Here is an 18,523-nt window from a genome sequence, read left to right on the forward strand (position 1 = left end):
AAGACTGAATTCATTAATTCAAATGATCAATTTGTAGACATTTTCACTAAGTCTTTATAAGACCAAAAGTTAATTATATTTGTAACAAGTTTGGTACATGTAATTTATATACATATGTTAAATATATATTAAATTATTAAATATTTTATATATCATATCTTTATCTTTAGTTAATTTATTATTATTATTATCATTTATTTATATTTTATACTTAACTCATATTTTTTCTATTATAAATAAAACATTCTAAATATATATTATTTACTCCTATACATAATTTTTCATTATATTCAACAAACATCTTTATATAAGTTTTTATTGTAAGAAAACATATGCCTTCTTTATTCGTCAAGTAATCAATATAAATACATATCTTATAGAAAAGTCTACTACAAAAATTAAGAGAAACATTCACCCAATAAAAATTCATCAAATAATATTTATAAATTTGACCAAAATTATGTCTAGTTAAAAATATGTTTCTAATCAATAATAAAATAAAATAAATATTCATAATAATAATATCTATAAAGACATCTATTATTTACATATAAACTATTTGATATAACATGACATTTTAGTTAGATAATTAAACTCTTTATTAAATAAATTTTTTATTTAATAAAGTAACCAATTAAACAAGTGATTTAAAATGATTAAATAATTTTCTTTCATGAATAGTTCTCACATAATTTGTTAATATTATTTTTATAAAATTATATATATATATATATATATATATATATATATATATTAAATTCTATTATTTTAATATTTTTAATATAATTTTCACAAAACTACACATTTTTTGAAATTATATTATTTTAATGTAATAAAATATACATACATATTTCGCAAGCTTGTTTTTTTACATGTTTAATACTTTTTAATATTATTTTTACAAACGTATACTTTTTTTTTTTAAATTATGTTATTTTAATATAATAAAATTGTAAATACACATTTATATGATGATAATATATAAGTAAGTATATTTTGTACATTTACTTTTTAATATATTTTTAATTCGTATAATTTTGACCTTCTTTTGTTGTCTCATCTTGCCAACTGATTTTCTTCTTTATGACTTTTGTTATGTACTTTTTCACACCCAATTTTGTCTTCTTTTTTTTTCTCTATCTTATATTTTGAAAAAACATTTTGAAGAAATAATTTCTGTCTCATATTATCACGAAACATTTTCCTGCATTATAATGGTTTTATTTCATTTTACAAGAATATCGTTTATACAAGAAGGTGGTACATAAGAAAGCAAGAATCACACAAAAGGCTAAATCAATCACTGTCAGCTTATTATTATTATTATTATTCAATCTTCACAAATAAATATCAAACATCATCCCAACTTTGAACCAAAGACCAGCAAATTCAGTAGTTCTCAACTCAAAGCATAGGAAACAAAGAACAGAAAAATGAAAAAAAATATAAAAGAATTGTATGGAAAAGATAAAAAAAAAAAAACGAAATCAATCCTCAACCACTCATAAATTCTTAGAAAGATAAAAGCATGATGACTGAAACCATGAATGCTCCAACAGAGCCAGCAAGAGAGACAAAGGCTGAAGCAGCAGCATTAGGAGGTGGAGGTTCACTAACAGGGCTTGGTGTTTGGTTTGTGTCTGAAGATGGAGATTGACCCTCTTGCCCAGTAGTAGGTGCTGGTGATGAAGATGATGATTGTGGTGAAGGTGGAGAAGCATTGGTGCTTTGGTTGTTGTTTTTGTTCCTTTCAGCAAGCACAATCACTGTTAACTTCTCATTTTTCAAGCACTTGTCTTTGCTTCCACTTATGAAAAAGTGAGGCCCTGATTTGTCTAGCTTGAAGACTGTGTGGCCATCAGAAAATTTTGAATAAGGTGAATCGGTGTTGCAGCTCGCATAGTCTTCACTCTTTACATACAGCACTGAGTCTTGCCCAGATTGGTAGTTGAACACTGCAATACCCATATATTTAAAAGTTTAATAACTAGTTTTGATGGTGAGATTTTGCAACGTATATCAGATTATGAAAGTTATACTTATATTGAAAAGGTTGATTTGAGACAAATGAATATAAGAATCATCAACCAAAGTCAAAGTAGAAGTATATCAATTGGATGATCTAAAGTGTAAATAGGAAGCATAGATTGAATGAAGAAAAGCTGACCAAGGGAGTCTCCAACTTGAAAACGGTTCTTTTCTGCCCATTGATTGAAAGGATTGAAACTGGGATCATTGGGAACACTCCAACCCTTTTGGCCACCAACTACAAAATCATAGGAAGCACCCTTTTGAACCATCAGCAGAAGACAAAGGCAGCCAACCAAAGCATGCACTGCTTTGTTAGATCTAAAGATGAATGTGGCCATTGGAAGATGACAAAAAATTTTCAAATGGAAAGGTTGGTATTGCAATTTGCAACCCAAATGCTAGAAAAGTTGGTTTGAGAGATGACTGACATTGAACCATGATGAAGGTTTATGTAGGTGTAGGTTCCGTGGAACTGTGGCAGGAAAGCTATTATTACAACTTTCATTATTCTCCCTTCTGTTAGGGTTTACTTTGATTCTCATGCAAAGCACAAGTTCCCTTTTATTATCTGGACTATGATCTCTTTTAGAATCTTTCTCAAAACTTCATATGTGGGTTTATGCTTTGCTTTGCTGCTATCAAGAATATTCATGTCTTGTGACATAGGGCTAAACTAGCTAATCACACAATGATATGACTAAAAATATGATCATACTCAATCTCTATCACATATTTGTATTCAATATGTATTTATTCGATGTTTTTAAGACATTTTAATAATATTTAACAATAAAGTATTTAATTTATAAAATATTTGTATTTTTATCATGATTTATAATTTTTTATTTTGATAATATTTAATATATATTATTTTAATTTGAATTCACACAATAATAATTATATATCTTATATATTTTTAATAAATATCATATATTTTTCAATATATGTATATATATTACAATATCTTATTACTGTTTTTTTGTTTTTTTAGTATAATTTTGTACATAGTTGTATACACCCTTCAGTTTTATGTGAAGCTTTTGTGTGTGTTTTGTTACGTGATAGATTAACACTATGCAAGCATTACTTTTTTCTTTGGCTTCTCTATATATGACTTTTACTCTTCAGCCTGATTTCCTTTATGATCTAATATCCTTCTATGGTAAATTTTGTCAACTTTTCTCAGCAATGAATTTCACTGTGTCCATTGTTGTAGGTAAAGATATCATCCGAGTCAGTAATAAAAAAGACTTTGCATATTTTGAATGCTTCAAAAGTTTTTATAAAAGATACACAACTTTTGTGGAAACTTATAGAAATAGTATTGGTTGAGTACAGAAGAAAAAACATAGTAGAAAAGTATGTTATATGTGTATGTTTTTATCTATAAAACAAGCAGTAGAATTAACATCTTATCCTAAGCAAATTTAATCGTACTGGTTCATCAAATAATATTAGATAAATAAAATAGATAATTTTTATTAAAAGTAAAATTATTGGACTAGAATTTTGTGAAAATTTTGTTAGCATTTATTTTTATTATAGAATAAATATTATAGCATTTTAAGTTTCTATTTTTAAGGAACATAAATTGGTCCATTAAGCCAATTATATTTGTCCTTTTTAACTACATAGAGGTTATGAAACAGTTATTATATTATTTAAAGGTAAAGTCCAGCTCATTATTTTTAAACCTGTGATGGCCAGACTTTATATAAAAGGAATGAGTTACTCTATTCAGAAAAACACACCATCGAGTTTGAGTAAGTTAAGGGGTTTAGAAAACAAAACTGTCTCTGTTGGGATTACAAAATTGCAATGGCAGGAGGTACGCACCTTATTCTTTCATCTTTGCTTCCGCTATTCTTGATCTGAATGTGTTACTATGATATTTATATAACATATTTAGATCAATTTTACTCTGCTCTATTTTTATCATTTGGTCTATTTATTTTTATCATTTGGTATCAGAGCCTCTTCATTCCTCTGCCTTGCATGCTTTCGTTGATTTGGATTTTTGATTTATGGGCTTTATTATTTTGATGCTTTTAATCCAAACAAAATTCCCAAATTAACGATAAACCTTATTACAATTTTTTTTTGTAATCCAAAACGGAGCTTTTATATTGTGAAAATAAAAATTAAAACTGGACCAAGAGGATCCGTCTAAAGCCGATGAACAGTTTCTGTCTGTTCGTTTTTTCTTTCTCTCACGTTTCAGGATTTTGAAAATCCTTTTGCTTTTCTTAATCTCTTTAATATAAAGAGGATATCTTGTTTCTGCATTTCAATTTTTGGGTCAATTCATGACCTGTTACATTATTGTTATTTTTCAACCCTGCGCGTCTCCCATCATCTTTCTCCTTTAGGAAATTTGCAGGCTTGGTAAAAGGCAATTAATTTTGAACGTGATATATGTATGTTTAATTGTTTTTTGATTAATAATTATGTATATTTTTTGGGTATTATTTGTATGTATATATATTTGTTGTTATATGTGCAAATAAAATATGCATTATTAATAATATATTTGCATATTAAGAATTTTATGTAAATATTTATATATTATTAATGTTTAGTAGTAATATAGTTTTAATATATTAAAGAGTAGTCACAGCATCTTTAATCAATTAAAATTTGTATATAAAGTTTTGCTACATGAGAAACATTAGTTGTAAATAATTATATTTAATATGATAAAATCTACCCACGGGAATTTTTTTCATATTTATATGATTAATTAGGATAAAATATTAAATTATATTTCTTAATTTACCCATAGGAATTAAGAAAAGGAACATAATTTGATAGTTTTATCATTAAGAGAATGAGTCTAATTGAGTAAGACTTTAGCCCACAGGCAAGTTTTATGTTAATAGACTCATTGGTAAAGATATTTTTTGCATTGGTGAAACATGACATATAATTTGATAATTTTATCATTAAGATAATGAGTTTAATTGAGTAAGACTTTAGCCCACAGACAAGTTTTATGTTAATAGACTAATTGGTAAAGACATGTTTTGCATTGGTGAAACATGACATATAATTTGATAATTTTATCATTAAGATAATGAGTTTAATTGAGTAAGACTTTAGCCCACAGGCAAGTTTTATGTTAATAAACTCATTGGTAAAGACATGTTTTGCATTGGTAAAACATGACATTTATTTTAGTCTCAAATTATACATTAAGCATGTAATTTTGAATTTGCAGTTTCTCAATCTGTGAATTTTTCTGATATCAGGTGTGGTATTCCCGAGTTGAAAGGAGATCATTATAAGGTTTGGAAGGAAAGAGTTCTTCTTCATTTAGGCTGGATGGACATTGACTATGCTATTAGAAAACCAGAACCACCGGGTATTAATGAGACCAGCACTTAAGATGACATTGATCTTTATGAAACTTATGTTCATAAAAACCAATATTTTCGCTAGGATCCGGTATGAGAATGTCAAAGATTTACTAAGGGCTCTTGATAAGCAGTTTACGACATCCAATAAATCTCTTGCCAGCACCCTTATAATGCAGTTTTCATCCTTAAAGCTCACTGGAATTAAGGGAGTGTGTGATCATATCATGCGCATTAGGGACATTGTGGCTCAACTGAAAGCTTTGGAAGTTACCATGTCTGATTCTTTCCTGGTACACTATATTTTGTGCACTTTGCCTCACCATTATGCCCCCTTCAAAATCTCTTACAACACACATATATATAAATGGTCTATTAATGAATTATTGACCATGTGCGTTCAAGAAAAAGAAAGGCTATTAATAGAAGAAGGGGAGAGGGTGAACTTGACTACTTCTTTTGAGAATAAGAAGAACCAAGTTAATGTGAAGGGAAAGATTCCTGCTAAGCTAATTATTAAGAAGGAGTCCAGCTGTTTCTTTTGTAAAAAGAAAGGACACATGAAGAAAGACTGCTTAAAGTTTAAAAATTGGCTTGATAAGAAAGGTACTCCATTTGCTTTTGTCTGTTATGAATCTAATTTGACTAGTTTTAATCATAACACATGGTGGATTGATTCTAGTCCTCCTGCACTCCTTAGGTTTTGCATACCCTGTAAGGTATTAGAAACATGGATTGTAGAACCTGAATCAATCCACCATGTGTTATGATTAAAACTAGTCAAATTAGATTCATAACAGACAGAAGCAAATGAAGTACCTTTCTTATCAAGCCAATTCTTAAAATTTAAGCAGTCTTTCTTCATGTATCCTTCCTTTTTACAAAAGAAACAACTAGACTCCTTCTTAATAACTGGCTTAGCAGGAATCTTTCCCTTCACATTAACTTGGTTCTTCTTATTCTCAAAAGAAGTAGTCAAGTTCACCCTCTCCCCTTCTTCTATTAATAGCCTTTCTTGTTCTTGAACACACATGGTCAATAATTCATTAATAGACCATTGATCTTTATGTGTGTTGTAAGAGATTTTGAAGGGCGCATAATGGTGAGGCAAAGTGCACAAAATATAGTGTACCAGGAAAGAATCAGACATGGTAACTTTCAAAGCTTTCAGTTGAGCCACAATGTCCCTAATGCGCATGATATATCACGCACTCCCTTAATTACAGTGAGCATTAAGGATGAAAACTACATTATAAAAAGGGTGTTGGCAAGAGATTTATCAGACGTCATAAACTGCTCATCAATAGCCCTTAGTAAATCTTTGACATTCTTATATTGGTCAACTGAACCCTGAATCCCAGCGGAAATGTTGGTCTTTATGAATGTAATGGAGAGACGATTTGACCTCTCCCATTTTTTATAAATATCAATGGCATCTTGAGTGTTGGTCTCATTAATACCCGATGGTTTTAGTTCTCTAATAGCATAGTCAATGTCCATCCAGCCTAAATGAAGAAGAACTCTCTCCTTCCAAACCTTTTAATTATCTCCTTTGAACTTGGGAATACCACACTTAATATCAGAAAAATTCACAGATTGAGAAACTGCAAATTCAAAATTACATGCTTAATGTATAATTTGAGACTAAAATAAATGTCATGTTTTACCAATGCAAAACATGTATTTACCAATGAGTTTATTAACATAAAACTTGCCTGTGGGCTAAAGTCTTACTCAATTAAACTCATTATCTTAATGATAAAATTATCAAATTATATGTCATGTTTCACCAATGCAAAACATGTCTTTACTAATGAGTATATTACCATAAAACTTGTCTCTGGGCTAAGTCTTACTCAATTAGACTTATTTTCTTAATGATAAAACTATCAAATTATGTTCCTTTTCTTAATTCCAATAGGTAAATTAAGAAATATAATTTAATATTTTATCCTAATTAAGCATATAAATATGAAAAAAAAATTGTGGGTAAATTTTATCATATTAAATATAATTATTTACAACTAATTTTTTCCATGTAGCAAAACTTTATATACAAATTTAATTGATTAAAGATGTGGCTCCTTTTTAATCTATTAAAACTATATTACTACTAAAACATTAATAATATATAAATATTTACATAAAATTCTTAATATGTAAATATATTAATAATAATGCATATTTTATTGCACATATAACAACAAATATATACATATTACCCAAAAAAATATACATTAATTATTAATCCAAAAAAATTTAAACATACATATATCACGTTCAAAGATTAATTGTCTTTTACCAAGCCTGCAAATTTCCTAAAGAGGAAAGGTGATGGGAGACACGCAGGGTTGAAAAATAATAATAAAGAGATTAAGAAAAGCAAAAGGATTTTCAAAATCCCGAAACATGAGAGAAAGAAAAAACGAATAGCCAGAAACTATTCATCGACTTTGGACGGATCTTCTTGATCCAGTTTAATTTTATTTTGGCTTTTAATTATAAAAGCTTTGTTTAGGATTACAAAAAAAAAATTGTAATTAGGTTTATCGTTAATTTGGAAATTTTGTTTGGATTAAAAGCATCAAAATAATAAAGCCCATAAATCAAAAATCTAAATCAACGAAAACATGCAATGCAGAGGAATGAACAGGCTTTGATACCAAATGATAAAAATTTAGAGCAGAGTAAAATTGATCTAAACATGTTATATAAATACCAGAGTAACACATTCAGATCAAGAACAACAGAAGCAAAAATGAAAAAATAATGTGTGTACCTCCTGCTATTGCAATTTTGTAATCCCAACACAGAGACAGCTTTGTTTTTTAAACCTTAATTCACTCAAACTCGATTATGTGTTTTTCTAAATAGAGGAGTGGGCTTAATGATCAAAACTGAAAGTAACTCATTCCCTTTATATAAAGTCTGGCTATCACAGATTTGAAAATAATGAGCTGGACTTTACCTTTAAACAGTATAATAACTACTCCATAACCTCTATGTACTTAAAAAGGATAAATATAATTGGCTTAATGGACCACTTTATGTTCCTTAAAAATAGAAATTTAAAATGCTGTAATATTTATTCTATAATTAAAATAAATGCTAACAAAATTTCCAATCAATAAAATTTATTAATAAATTTTATTTTATCAACAATTTTTTTATAATAAAATTTCATAATGAAAGAGCATTTTTCCCATAAGATAAACATGGATCAGGACTAATTTGAAGGAATTATACACGTACACATAAAAATAAAATAATTTAAAAGTATAATGAGAGGAGAGAGATAGAAAAATAGAAACAAAATGGTTTGTGTAAATTTACGCATTAAACGGTGAATGTTAGAGTTTGTGAGGTTGTGAATGATTTTTGACATGGTATTGGGAAAGTTTCCTTCATCAAACACAATCACCATTTGTTAACCCCACAAAACCACAAATACTAAAAAAGAATAAAAAGTTTTTGATTTTTTTTTTGTAGTATTTGGCTTTAGAACTTTGCCCTACTCATTGAACCTTGGTTGGATCCCCTTTGAATTCTTCATTGAAGATTAATTTCTTGGGTTTGCCATATCATTTCAAAGGGGTCCAACTCCTGGTTAGGAATCATTATCATTGTTTTTGCATTCATTTTTTCCAATTACACTTTTGATTTTTGGGATGTGGAGAGATCCTGGAGCTCCCGCTGATTCGTTTTATGAAACTCGTCCTGAATGCACTGATGTTCCAAAGTCTAAATTTAGGATCAAGGTATCTTCTTTTCTCTTTCATTTCACCATTCATAAAACTTTATGTTAATCTTATGCCACCAATCTTATCAATAACTCTGTCAATTCATTGATTATTTAAGAATTTTTTATGTATTTTTGTTGGTTAATTCATTGATAGAAAGGTTAATGGTGGGTGCCATAATGATGGTATTATATTTTCATAAAACAAAAGGCGATACTGTTAGGATAGTTTTTGGGTATCTTTGGTTTGATTCTCTATATGCTTAACTTCAAGAAAATAATTATTAATGACATTACTCTGGGTGATTATGATGGATCATGAAAATATCGAAGTACTATAATTAAACAATTTGTATTATTATATTATAAAAGGTATACGCTTTTAATTAAGAAGTAATTAATGAGTTTGTTTTTTATCTTTTTAGTCGTGCAGCATTAACATCAGATGTTTTGAATTAAGCTTCTTGTAATGTGATTTTCAGGCTGGCAAAACATTAAGTGCAAGAAAATGGCATGCCGCGTTTTCTCCAGAAGGGTATCTAGATATAGGCAAGACTCTAGGTCGAATCCACCGAGGGGTAATTCAATTTTTTTTTTCTTTCACATTTTTTTTTTAGGGTTTAGGGTTTGTTCACATGCATGGTAATCAAGATTAGAAAACTTGATCATGTGAAATTTGATGCAATATGGTCTTGCAAATAAAATTAATAACTAATGTTTTTGGGAATACTTTGATTTTCTTTGCAACACCATGAAATTTTATTACCATTATCATGCACGACATTTCAATGATTTAAAATCACTTTGCCAATTTTCTTTTAATCAATGTATTTAAAATGTAATTTGTTTATATATATATATAATTTATAAAAATGTAGCTTGCTATATAAAAGTTATAATATATGTAATAAGGAATCTCAAAAACATATAACTTCATTAAAATTTTAAAATCAGGGAATCCATCCATCAATTAGGGGAGAAGTTTGGGAGTTTCTACTTGGTTGCTATGATCCCAAGAGTACATTTCAGGAAAGAGATGAAATAAGACAACGTCGAAGGTAAACATTCTCAGTTTCAAGATATCTTTTTAGTTACAACATTTTACATGAACCATGCAAAGCATTTTCCCTTAAAAATGAAATTGGATTAATGATTATAACAAGAATATTTATTTTTTCTGAATTTAGTGGATGATTAGTTGTGTAGTTTAACGTTTATAATAATGTTTTCAGGGATCTTTATAATACATGGAAAGAAGAATGTCGTATATTGTTTCCTCTTGTAGGAAGTGGTAGATTTATCACAGCACCTGCAGTTACTGAAGATGGTACACAATGTTTAGATCCATTGGTTTTGTTAGAAAATAATCCAGAGAATGGACCAGTTGTTCTTCAAGATGTTACTATTCCAACTTACTTAGAAAAGATCACAGACAAGAGAATAATTCAATGGATGTTAACACTTCATCAAATAGGTTTGTGATTTTTTCTTTTTTTTTTATTTTTTTTTGGGTCTATTGATGAAAATTATCCTAATTAATTCTTGCACAAACACATGTTTCAGGTCTTGATGTTGTTCGCACTGATAGAACATTAGTATTTTATGAAAAGAAAGAAAACTTGTCAAAACTATGGGATATTCTCTCTGTTTATGCTAAAATAGATTCAGATGTTGGCTATGGTCAAGGTGAGTTTTTAAATTTCAATCTTAAATACTTCGCATTACCAAATTTGGATGCTAATCAATATACATAGAATCTATTATTCTTCATTTTAGATCTTATTTGCCTTAATATAAAGGATAATTCTATGTAACTTTAACACCCACAACGTTAAAAAACAAAGACAAATGAACAAACCATATATTATTGTATGGTAATAATTACCTCGTTTTTTTTTTTTATATAAAGAAACACTCTGTTTTATATTTGACTACAATGTTTTGAAAATAACATAATAATAATAATTGGGAGTATCCAGTTTAGATTCTATCCCATTTGGATCCCAAATCAAGATGCAATAAAATAGATTGAATTTAAAATATAGATAAATTTTACCTAGATCGCATTTATTTAAATTTTTTTAATCTAATTTAAATTATAATAAACCAGGATTAAATTTATTTCGTAAATTAGACTTTGACATAGAATCGACCTAAACAATCTTATGCGAGAATTAATTCAACTCAATTTGACATGGTTTCAATCTTATGTAGACACAATGTATTGGTTTAATACAGGTTCAATTTGACTTAGTCCAACATAGTATAACTCATTCCAACTTGAATTTGACTCGTCTCAACTCAATCTGAACCTGACCTAACCAAATTTTGAATGAACTCAGCATAGGTCAAGCCCAACTGGGACACAAGTCAATTTAGCTCGATGTGGGATCAAATCGACCTAAGCTCAGGCTAACTCAACTTGATCTTAACTTGGGATTGACTCAGTTTGACAAGGACCCAACTTGACTTGACTTAACATAGACCTAGACCAACTTGATTGGACATGGGCCTAGGCCGACTTGGCTCTACTTAGCCATACGCTAACTCAATTGGAATTAGGACTAGATGACTCTGGTTGACCCTAGTTCTTGTCGACTCGTCTTGAACTTGCTTGGACTGACTTGGTTGAACTCATCCTAGGCGACTAGCTCTACTATAATTCTAATTGACTTAGATCAACTAAGACCAAGACTCAGGCTGACTCAACTTGAATGGCCCAAACTAATAATAGTCAGCCTAAGCTAACTTGACTTCATTTGGGTTTAGGTTTGCTCAACCTGCACCTAGATCAATTCAACTCAACGTGGTTTTTCCCAACTCAACTCAACCTGAACCTAGATTAACTCAACTCAATCTAAGCTCAACCTCAATCGACTTGACTTAGCCTAAGCCTAAGTCGACTTGACCTAAGCCTAAGTCGACTTGACCTAGGCCAAGCTGAATGGACTTGACTTGGTCTTAGTCAAACTGGTCTTGACATGGTCTAGATGTGGCTAAGCCCAACATGGTCTTTATGGGTTTACTTGCCCTGACTTATGCTTGGACCAACTAGGCTTATGATTGATTTAGGTTGATTTACACCTAGCTTTACCCAATCTTGATTGGGCGGGGCTCAAAATTGATGAGGTGAGGCCTGTATTGGTCTTGATAAAAATTAAGACCTATCTTACCTTATATCAACTCAGCTAAACATGGGCTGGTTAAGAATATATGAACTTGGACTCCCATCAACTCAATTGAATGTACACTCATCATGACTAATCTCAATCTATGCTTGGATCGATTTTGTTCGACCTATGTCTGAGTTGACTCAACTTGACCTAGGCTTGGATTTATTTAGCTCAACTTAGATTTAAATAACTCGATTCCATTTAACTCAATTCAACTTGGTTTGATTCTGACTCAAGTCAATCTAATCCGATATTGCATGAGATTGACCCAATTTTAACTTTTTTAGATATAACCTGATCTAGTATTTCATAACTTAAAATAACCTAGACATACATTGATTTTGAACTTTCAAAATCCAAAACATTATCCAATCTATATCCTATTTAAATCTAGCTAAATATATTGAACTTAAAATCCAAAATATGAATTTGAATTTGAGACGAATCTATTTAATTAGATTTAAAGTAATATGAATTTAGATAATTTATTTAAATTTGTTATTCACTTTTTAAAAATACTTGAATACCGCCTTACTCACTTTAATCTCAGTTTGCAGTTATTGATTATAAATCCTTTAGTTTTTTTTTTCGCATTCAAGAGAAAAATATTCATTAACCTTCATCTTTTAGTTTACAATTTTAGTACTTAGTTTAGACAAAAGTATGAATACCTTAACCAAAATGAGCACCTTATTATTGATTCATAAATAGAGTTTAAACACAAGATAGTATGTTTCTATATTATTCACTTCTTGAGTTAACGATTCTTGCTTGAGAACTTCTCAAAGATGTAATTTATTTTTTAGTTTACAACTATCATAATTGGGTTTCTAGCATAGTTGAAATAATAGCCAAATTCATGTCCGACCATGATGTAAGACCTAAATCATAACTACAAAGAGATGTTTTAGTGTAGTATGTTTTTACTTGATGAGAGTGTTATATGTTTTTACTTTAAATGAGAGTTTACCCTTCAAATCATAGTAGTCTCTTTTCTTTATACAAAACAATAAAATAATATTTTTTTGTTTATGGGCATACAACCAAATTTGACTCATAGAAAGGGAAAAAAAAAGGAAATAAACTTCTAGCGAAAAAAAAGGGTGCGAAAATAAACTCTTAATATCTTTAAAGTATAGTGCTCATTGTAATATGGTAAAAACAGAAGTTTGTTTGATTTCAGAGATGTCTTTTACTTCTTATTTTTATAGATACCTAAAAAAAAAATCCCTTTTTGTTTTAATTGTTGTTTCTAAGGATTTGTATAATGAACAGAAAAAGTAAATTTAAAAACAAGTCTCTTAAAAGATAAAATTAATAAAATAATTGTTCTAATTTAAAAGAAAAATACTTAAAAGATAAAATTAGAAACAAAAAAGGTGTATACTAAAAAAGGAAACCATCTTTATATAATAATATAAATGAGCAAAGATAAAAAAAAAATATATATATATATATATAATTATTCTTGAAACCAAACAAGCTCTAAATGTAGCACCATAATTCACAATTAATGTAATTTTTTTACATTTTGGTTACAATTTTTGCAGGAATGAGCGACCTGTGCTCTCCTATGATAATACTTCTTAATGATGAAGCCGATGCTTTTTGGTGCTTTGAACGTTTGATGCGTAGATTGGTAAACTCCAATCCTATCTATTACAAAACTAATGAATTTCATGTCCTTTCTTACATTTTGCAAAATAAATTGACTAACCAAGATTTGAATATATAGAATCATATATATGAAATTAAAATATGTTTAAAGAATATTTAATAAAGTACAATTATAATTATATTCAACAACGTATTTATTTCTTACAATCGACATTGTTTATTTTTTTAAGCGAGGGAACTTTAGATGCACTGCTAACTCTGTTGGGGTGGAGGCACAATTAAGTAATTTGGCAACAATCACTCAAGTAATTGATCCAAAACTTCATCAACATATAGGTATTTTCCTTCTGTCTATTTTTATTTATAGAGCAGAAAATCTAATTATATATACAATGTAGTTTTTGTCAGATTTCTTTAAAAATAATAAAAGAGAAATCAGTGTAAGGTCACCCATAAGTGGTGGGTTGTTTATATTTAATCGTGAGTTCAAAATATGTTGTCTATTTTATAATATAAAAAGGAAAATTTGCAAGTTTATTATTTTTAAAATTTTAAATTAAATATGTTGTTAGATATTTAGTAAAGAGGTAGACTTTAAACTTAACTCCACAACACTGATTTTTAAGATGAGGTTTAAAACAAGGACAATGATGTTTAGACAACAATTTTTTGACAACAATTGAACATTATCTATGTGTTATTCCACCATGGACCAATCACATAATGATACGTAGATGATGTTCAAATGTTGTCAAAAAAATATTATCTAAATATCATTATCCTTATAACAATTTATATGTTATAAATTGACTTTATTTTTAATCAATGTCAGACTTCTAATAGTTAACATCACATTTCTCATTATATAACCTAAACTAACTGAACAAATAGATTTATATATTTTGTAAATATCTTGTTTGCATAACATTGACAAAAGTAACATAATTTTTATCGATGGAGTACAGAACAAATTGGTGGAGGTGACTATCTATTTGCATTTCGGATGATAATGGTTTTATTTAGAAGAGAATTCTCCTTTTGTGACTCATTGTACCTTTGGGAGGTTTGTTTTATTTTTTTATTTCTAATTCTAATTTATTGAAGCATGGAGAATATAGTAACCTATAATTGTAGTAAAAGAATAAGAAGAAAATTTTAACAGAAAAAAAAATGTTATTTTGAATGAAACAGATGATGTGGGCACTAGAATATGATCCTGACTTGTTTTGGATGTATGAGGAGGCTGATGATAAATCTGAGGAATTTAAAGGACGAATGAAGTCATTACGTCACTATGGGAAGTATGAGAGAGAAAATATGAAAAATGGAGGAAAGAATGGAGAAGATCCTCCATTCCCCATATCTGTTTTCCTTGTTGCCAGTGTCTTGAAGGAAAAAAGTGCAATATTATTACAACAAGCAAAAGGTTTGGATGATGTTGTCAAGGTACACTTCTTTATCTTAATTTTCCATTAAATTCAATTATTCATTAATTATACACATATACCTTCATTTATTATTATTATTGTTAAAATAAATTATATAGATTTGACTCATGTCAAGTTAAAAAATACAGTTTTTTCATTTTGTTGGAGGGGTGAGTCAAATAATTTGACTTCTATTAGAAATGGGTTAATTAGTAATTTGCCAACAATTCTTAAAATAATTTTTTTAATTTAATTACTTATTATTTTTAACTATGTGGGTTGATAATTTTTTTTTTTAATAATAGAATGTAATTTAATAATGTTCGAATGATTCAGCAAAATATCATTTTAAGTTTGTGAGCGATATTTAGTAAAACAAGTGACATTATGGGTCTTTCACTTTTATATACTGTTTTACTTTCTTATTTCTAATCAATGTGGGACTTAGACTCACATTTGAGCTTTCAACAATCTTTCCCTCAAGGGTGAGTCCCTTCCACATAGGTACACTCCCCTTCCAATAGAAACGTTTCAAACTAACCACAACCACGAGTAGCCCTTTCCAACCAATCGCTTACCCGAATACTCTTTGCCAGGAAGACTTTCAGTATAAGGATCATTATACTCGTCTGAGCCGATCATCAAGACAAACCATCAGCTCTGATACCACTGTTGGGTTTGTTGAGGAGAGAGTTCACCAGGGAGACACAAACACTAATGACATTTAAGCCCAGCTATATAAAGGATTGACACCATTCTCTACCCAAAACCTTAAGGTAATGGGTTAATGGATGTTTCATGTTTTTATAGTCCTCAAAAGAGAAGTGATGACCGTGGTGTACTCGGGAATAAGAAAAAGACTCTCGTTGTAGGGGAGGTGGAGGTGGATAATCATAGTCCTTTGTTTGACGGATGATGTTGGGGTATAAACAAAGTCTCACATCGGATAAAAGAAGGGTTAGACATGGGTAAAGACAAATAGATACCTTCATTGCTAAGAGGCCTTTTGAATGGTACAAAAAGCAAATCCGCGAGAGCTTGACCCAAAGTAGATAATATCTTACCAGTGTGAAGATCTATGTGTATATTTGTGTTGAACCTCCCTACAAATGGTATCAGAACCCATGGTTCAAGTCTAGTGACCGGGCTCAAACGAGTACATCCCTCCATGATCAAATGAAGCTTTGGTAGGTGGCTAGTGGCAGATAGCCTGGAAGTAAATCATGAGAGGTGGAGAGCAAGATGTGTTCAGTGTTTGATCATGGATTGTGTGAGAAAAGTATCGATCATGGTGTACTCAAGGATAAGACTTCCGCTGTTGGAGAGGTGAAGGTGGAGAACCATAGTCCTTGTTTGAGGGGAGGATGTTGGGTACAAACAAAGTCCCACATCTTATAAAATAAGAAATGGACATGAGTTTATATACACATAAAATACCTTCATTGATAAGAGTTCTTTTGGAGTGGTGCCAAAAATAAATCCGTAAGAACTTGACCCAAAGTGGATAATATCTTACCAGTGTGGAGATATATGTATATCGAGTCTTCCCAACACTTTTAATTTAATTTATAGTAAAATTATTTCATTTAAATTAAATTGAGACATATTTGACACTCTTGTTTTATATACGCCTATTATATATATATATATATATATATATATATATATATATATATATATAAAGATGTTGATAAATATTTTAAATTTACATGAATAATTTTTCTTGAAATTATGGAAAGAACAATTACATAGTACCCGTGCATAGCGCATGTATATTTATTTTTTTTCTAATAACAAACAATAATGAAATTATAATATTATGAAAATAAATATAAATCATTTTTACAATTTAATTATATATAATTTTCATTTATTTTTTAAATAATTTTTATTTATTTAGTACACAATTTTTATTTATTTAATTAAAAAAATAGTTAAATTTAAAAAGAAACGGTTAAATTTAAAAAAAAAAATCAATTAAATTTCAATGAAATAGTAACTTGAAAGATAAATGTGAAAAAAACAAATACCCTTTTTATATAAGTATAAATATAAGAAGAGAATGAGCAGTGAGAAAATCTCTTCTTTGAATACTTTTGCATATTGCAACACTCCTTAACAAATTTAGTTTGTAGTATCATATATGGTTAGTAACTTCTCTTTTACTACCTAATTTATTTTCCCAGATATTGAATGATGTGAATGGAAACCTTGATGCCAAGAAAGCTTGTATGGCTGCACTAAAACTTCACAAGAAGTATTTGAAAAAGGTATTTTAAATCATTTTTTAACATCTTCCACAGTTTCTTGTGTGTTATATTTTCATGTTTTCATATAATACTGATGAACAACAGTTTGCATTAAGGAAAAAGATTAAACACAATGATATGTTCCTTTATAGTTATAAAATAATGCTAAAATTCGATACATATAGTTATGTTGATATCTATATTTGAAAAAAAGAAAAATGAATTATATAACCTTTTGTTTAATTATTTTTTTATGGGAATAAGAACTAAAAAAGTGTCACCTTAATGATAATCATATTATATTCTTATGGTGGAAACTAATTATGAGTATTGGTCTACGATATTTACTTTTAATTGAAAAGAAAAAATTACCAATAAAGATATTTCTTTTGTCATTGATATATTAATGTGTTATTATTATTATTATTATTATTATTATTTTTACTATTATTACTATTATTATAATTTTTGTCATAGAATTGTGTGACATATAGTGCTTATAATGTGCTAGCTTGTTTTAAAATTCATTTTGTTTTTAATATAATTTTCTTTAATTATCCACTTAACTATATACACAAAAATTGTGATTTGTGCAGGCTAAGAATCCCTAACATAATACATAGCTCGCAATATTTGGTTTTCCACCAACCAAGTGATGTGTTGCTGAGCCCTTGTTTAGAAGACAACTTTGATTCTTCTAAAAAAAATTTAATTATATTTTATTACAGCAATGAAAGAAGGGTTCCAACCATTGTATCATGAAAACACAATTGTTGTATGTTAAATTAATCTTCTTTTTGGTATGTGTTACTATTTCTTTTTTCATATTTGTAATGTGTTATACGCAGTAAAAGATGCGAAAAATATAAAAAAAATAATTATATGCATGAGAAAAATTAATTTAGAATTTCTACCATCATAAAAATATTTGGTA

At 28.8% G+C, this 18,523-nt stretch overlaps 2 protein-coding genes across 2 annotated transcripts; one reads left to right on the forward strand and one right to left on the reverse strand.

Moving 5' to 3' along the window:
- Nucleotides 1–1,292: 1,292 nt before the first annotated feature.
- On the reverse strand, nucleotides 1,293–2,440 carry LOC106755743 (early nodulin-like protein 3). Its single transcript, XM_014637953.2, has 2 exons — nucleotides 2,168–2,440; nucleotides 1,293–1,955 (listed from the first exon to the last, which is right to left on the reverse strand). Exons 1-2 carry the CDS (start codon nucleotides 2,367–2,369, stop codon nucleotides 1,513–1,515), a joined length of 645 nt encoding a protein of 214 aa, XP_014493439.1. The 5' UTR covers nucleotides 2,370–2,440; the 3' UTR covers nucleotides 1,293–1,512.
- A 6,488-nt stretch (nucleotides 2,441–8,928) lies between these two features.
- On the forward strand, nucleotides 8,929–18,260 carry LOC106780730 (TBC1 domain family member 15). The gene is made up of 11 exons (XM_014669045.2): nucleotides 8,929–9,142; nucleotides 9,606–9,701; nucleotides 10,078–10,181; nucleotides 10,356–10,597; nucleotides 10,687–10,809; nucleotides 13,847–13,935; nucleotides 14,144–14,249; nucleotides 14,879–14,976; nucleotides 15,105–15,359; nucleotides 17,527–17,610; nucleotides 18,186–18,260. The coding sequence occupies exons 1-11, from the start codon at nucleotides 9,053–9,055 to the stop codon at nucleotides 18,198–18,200; spliced, it is 1,302 nt and encodes a 433-aa protein (XP_014524531.1). The 5' UTR covers nucleotides 8,929–9,052; the 3' UTR covers nucleotides 18,201–18,260.
- Nucleotides 18,261–18,523: the final 263 nt, after the last annotated feature.

This window comes from Vigna radiata, chromosome 2 (assembly GCF_000741045.1).
Source record: "Vigna radiata var. radiata cultivar VC1973A chromosome 2, Vradiata_ver6, whole genome shotgun sequence".
Lineage (NCBI taxonomy): Eukaryota > Viridiplantae > Streptophyta > Magnoliopsida > Fabales > Fabaceae > Vigna > Vigna radiata.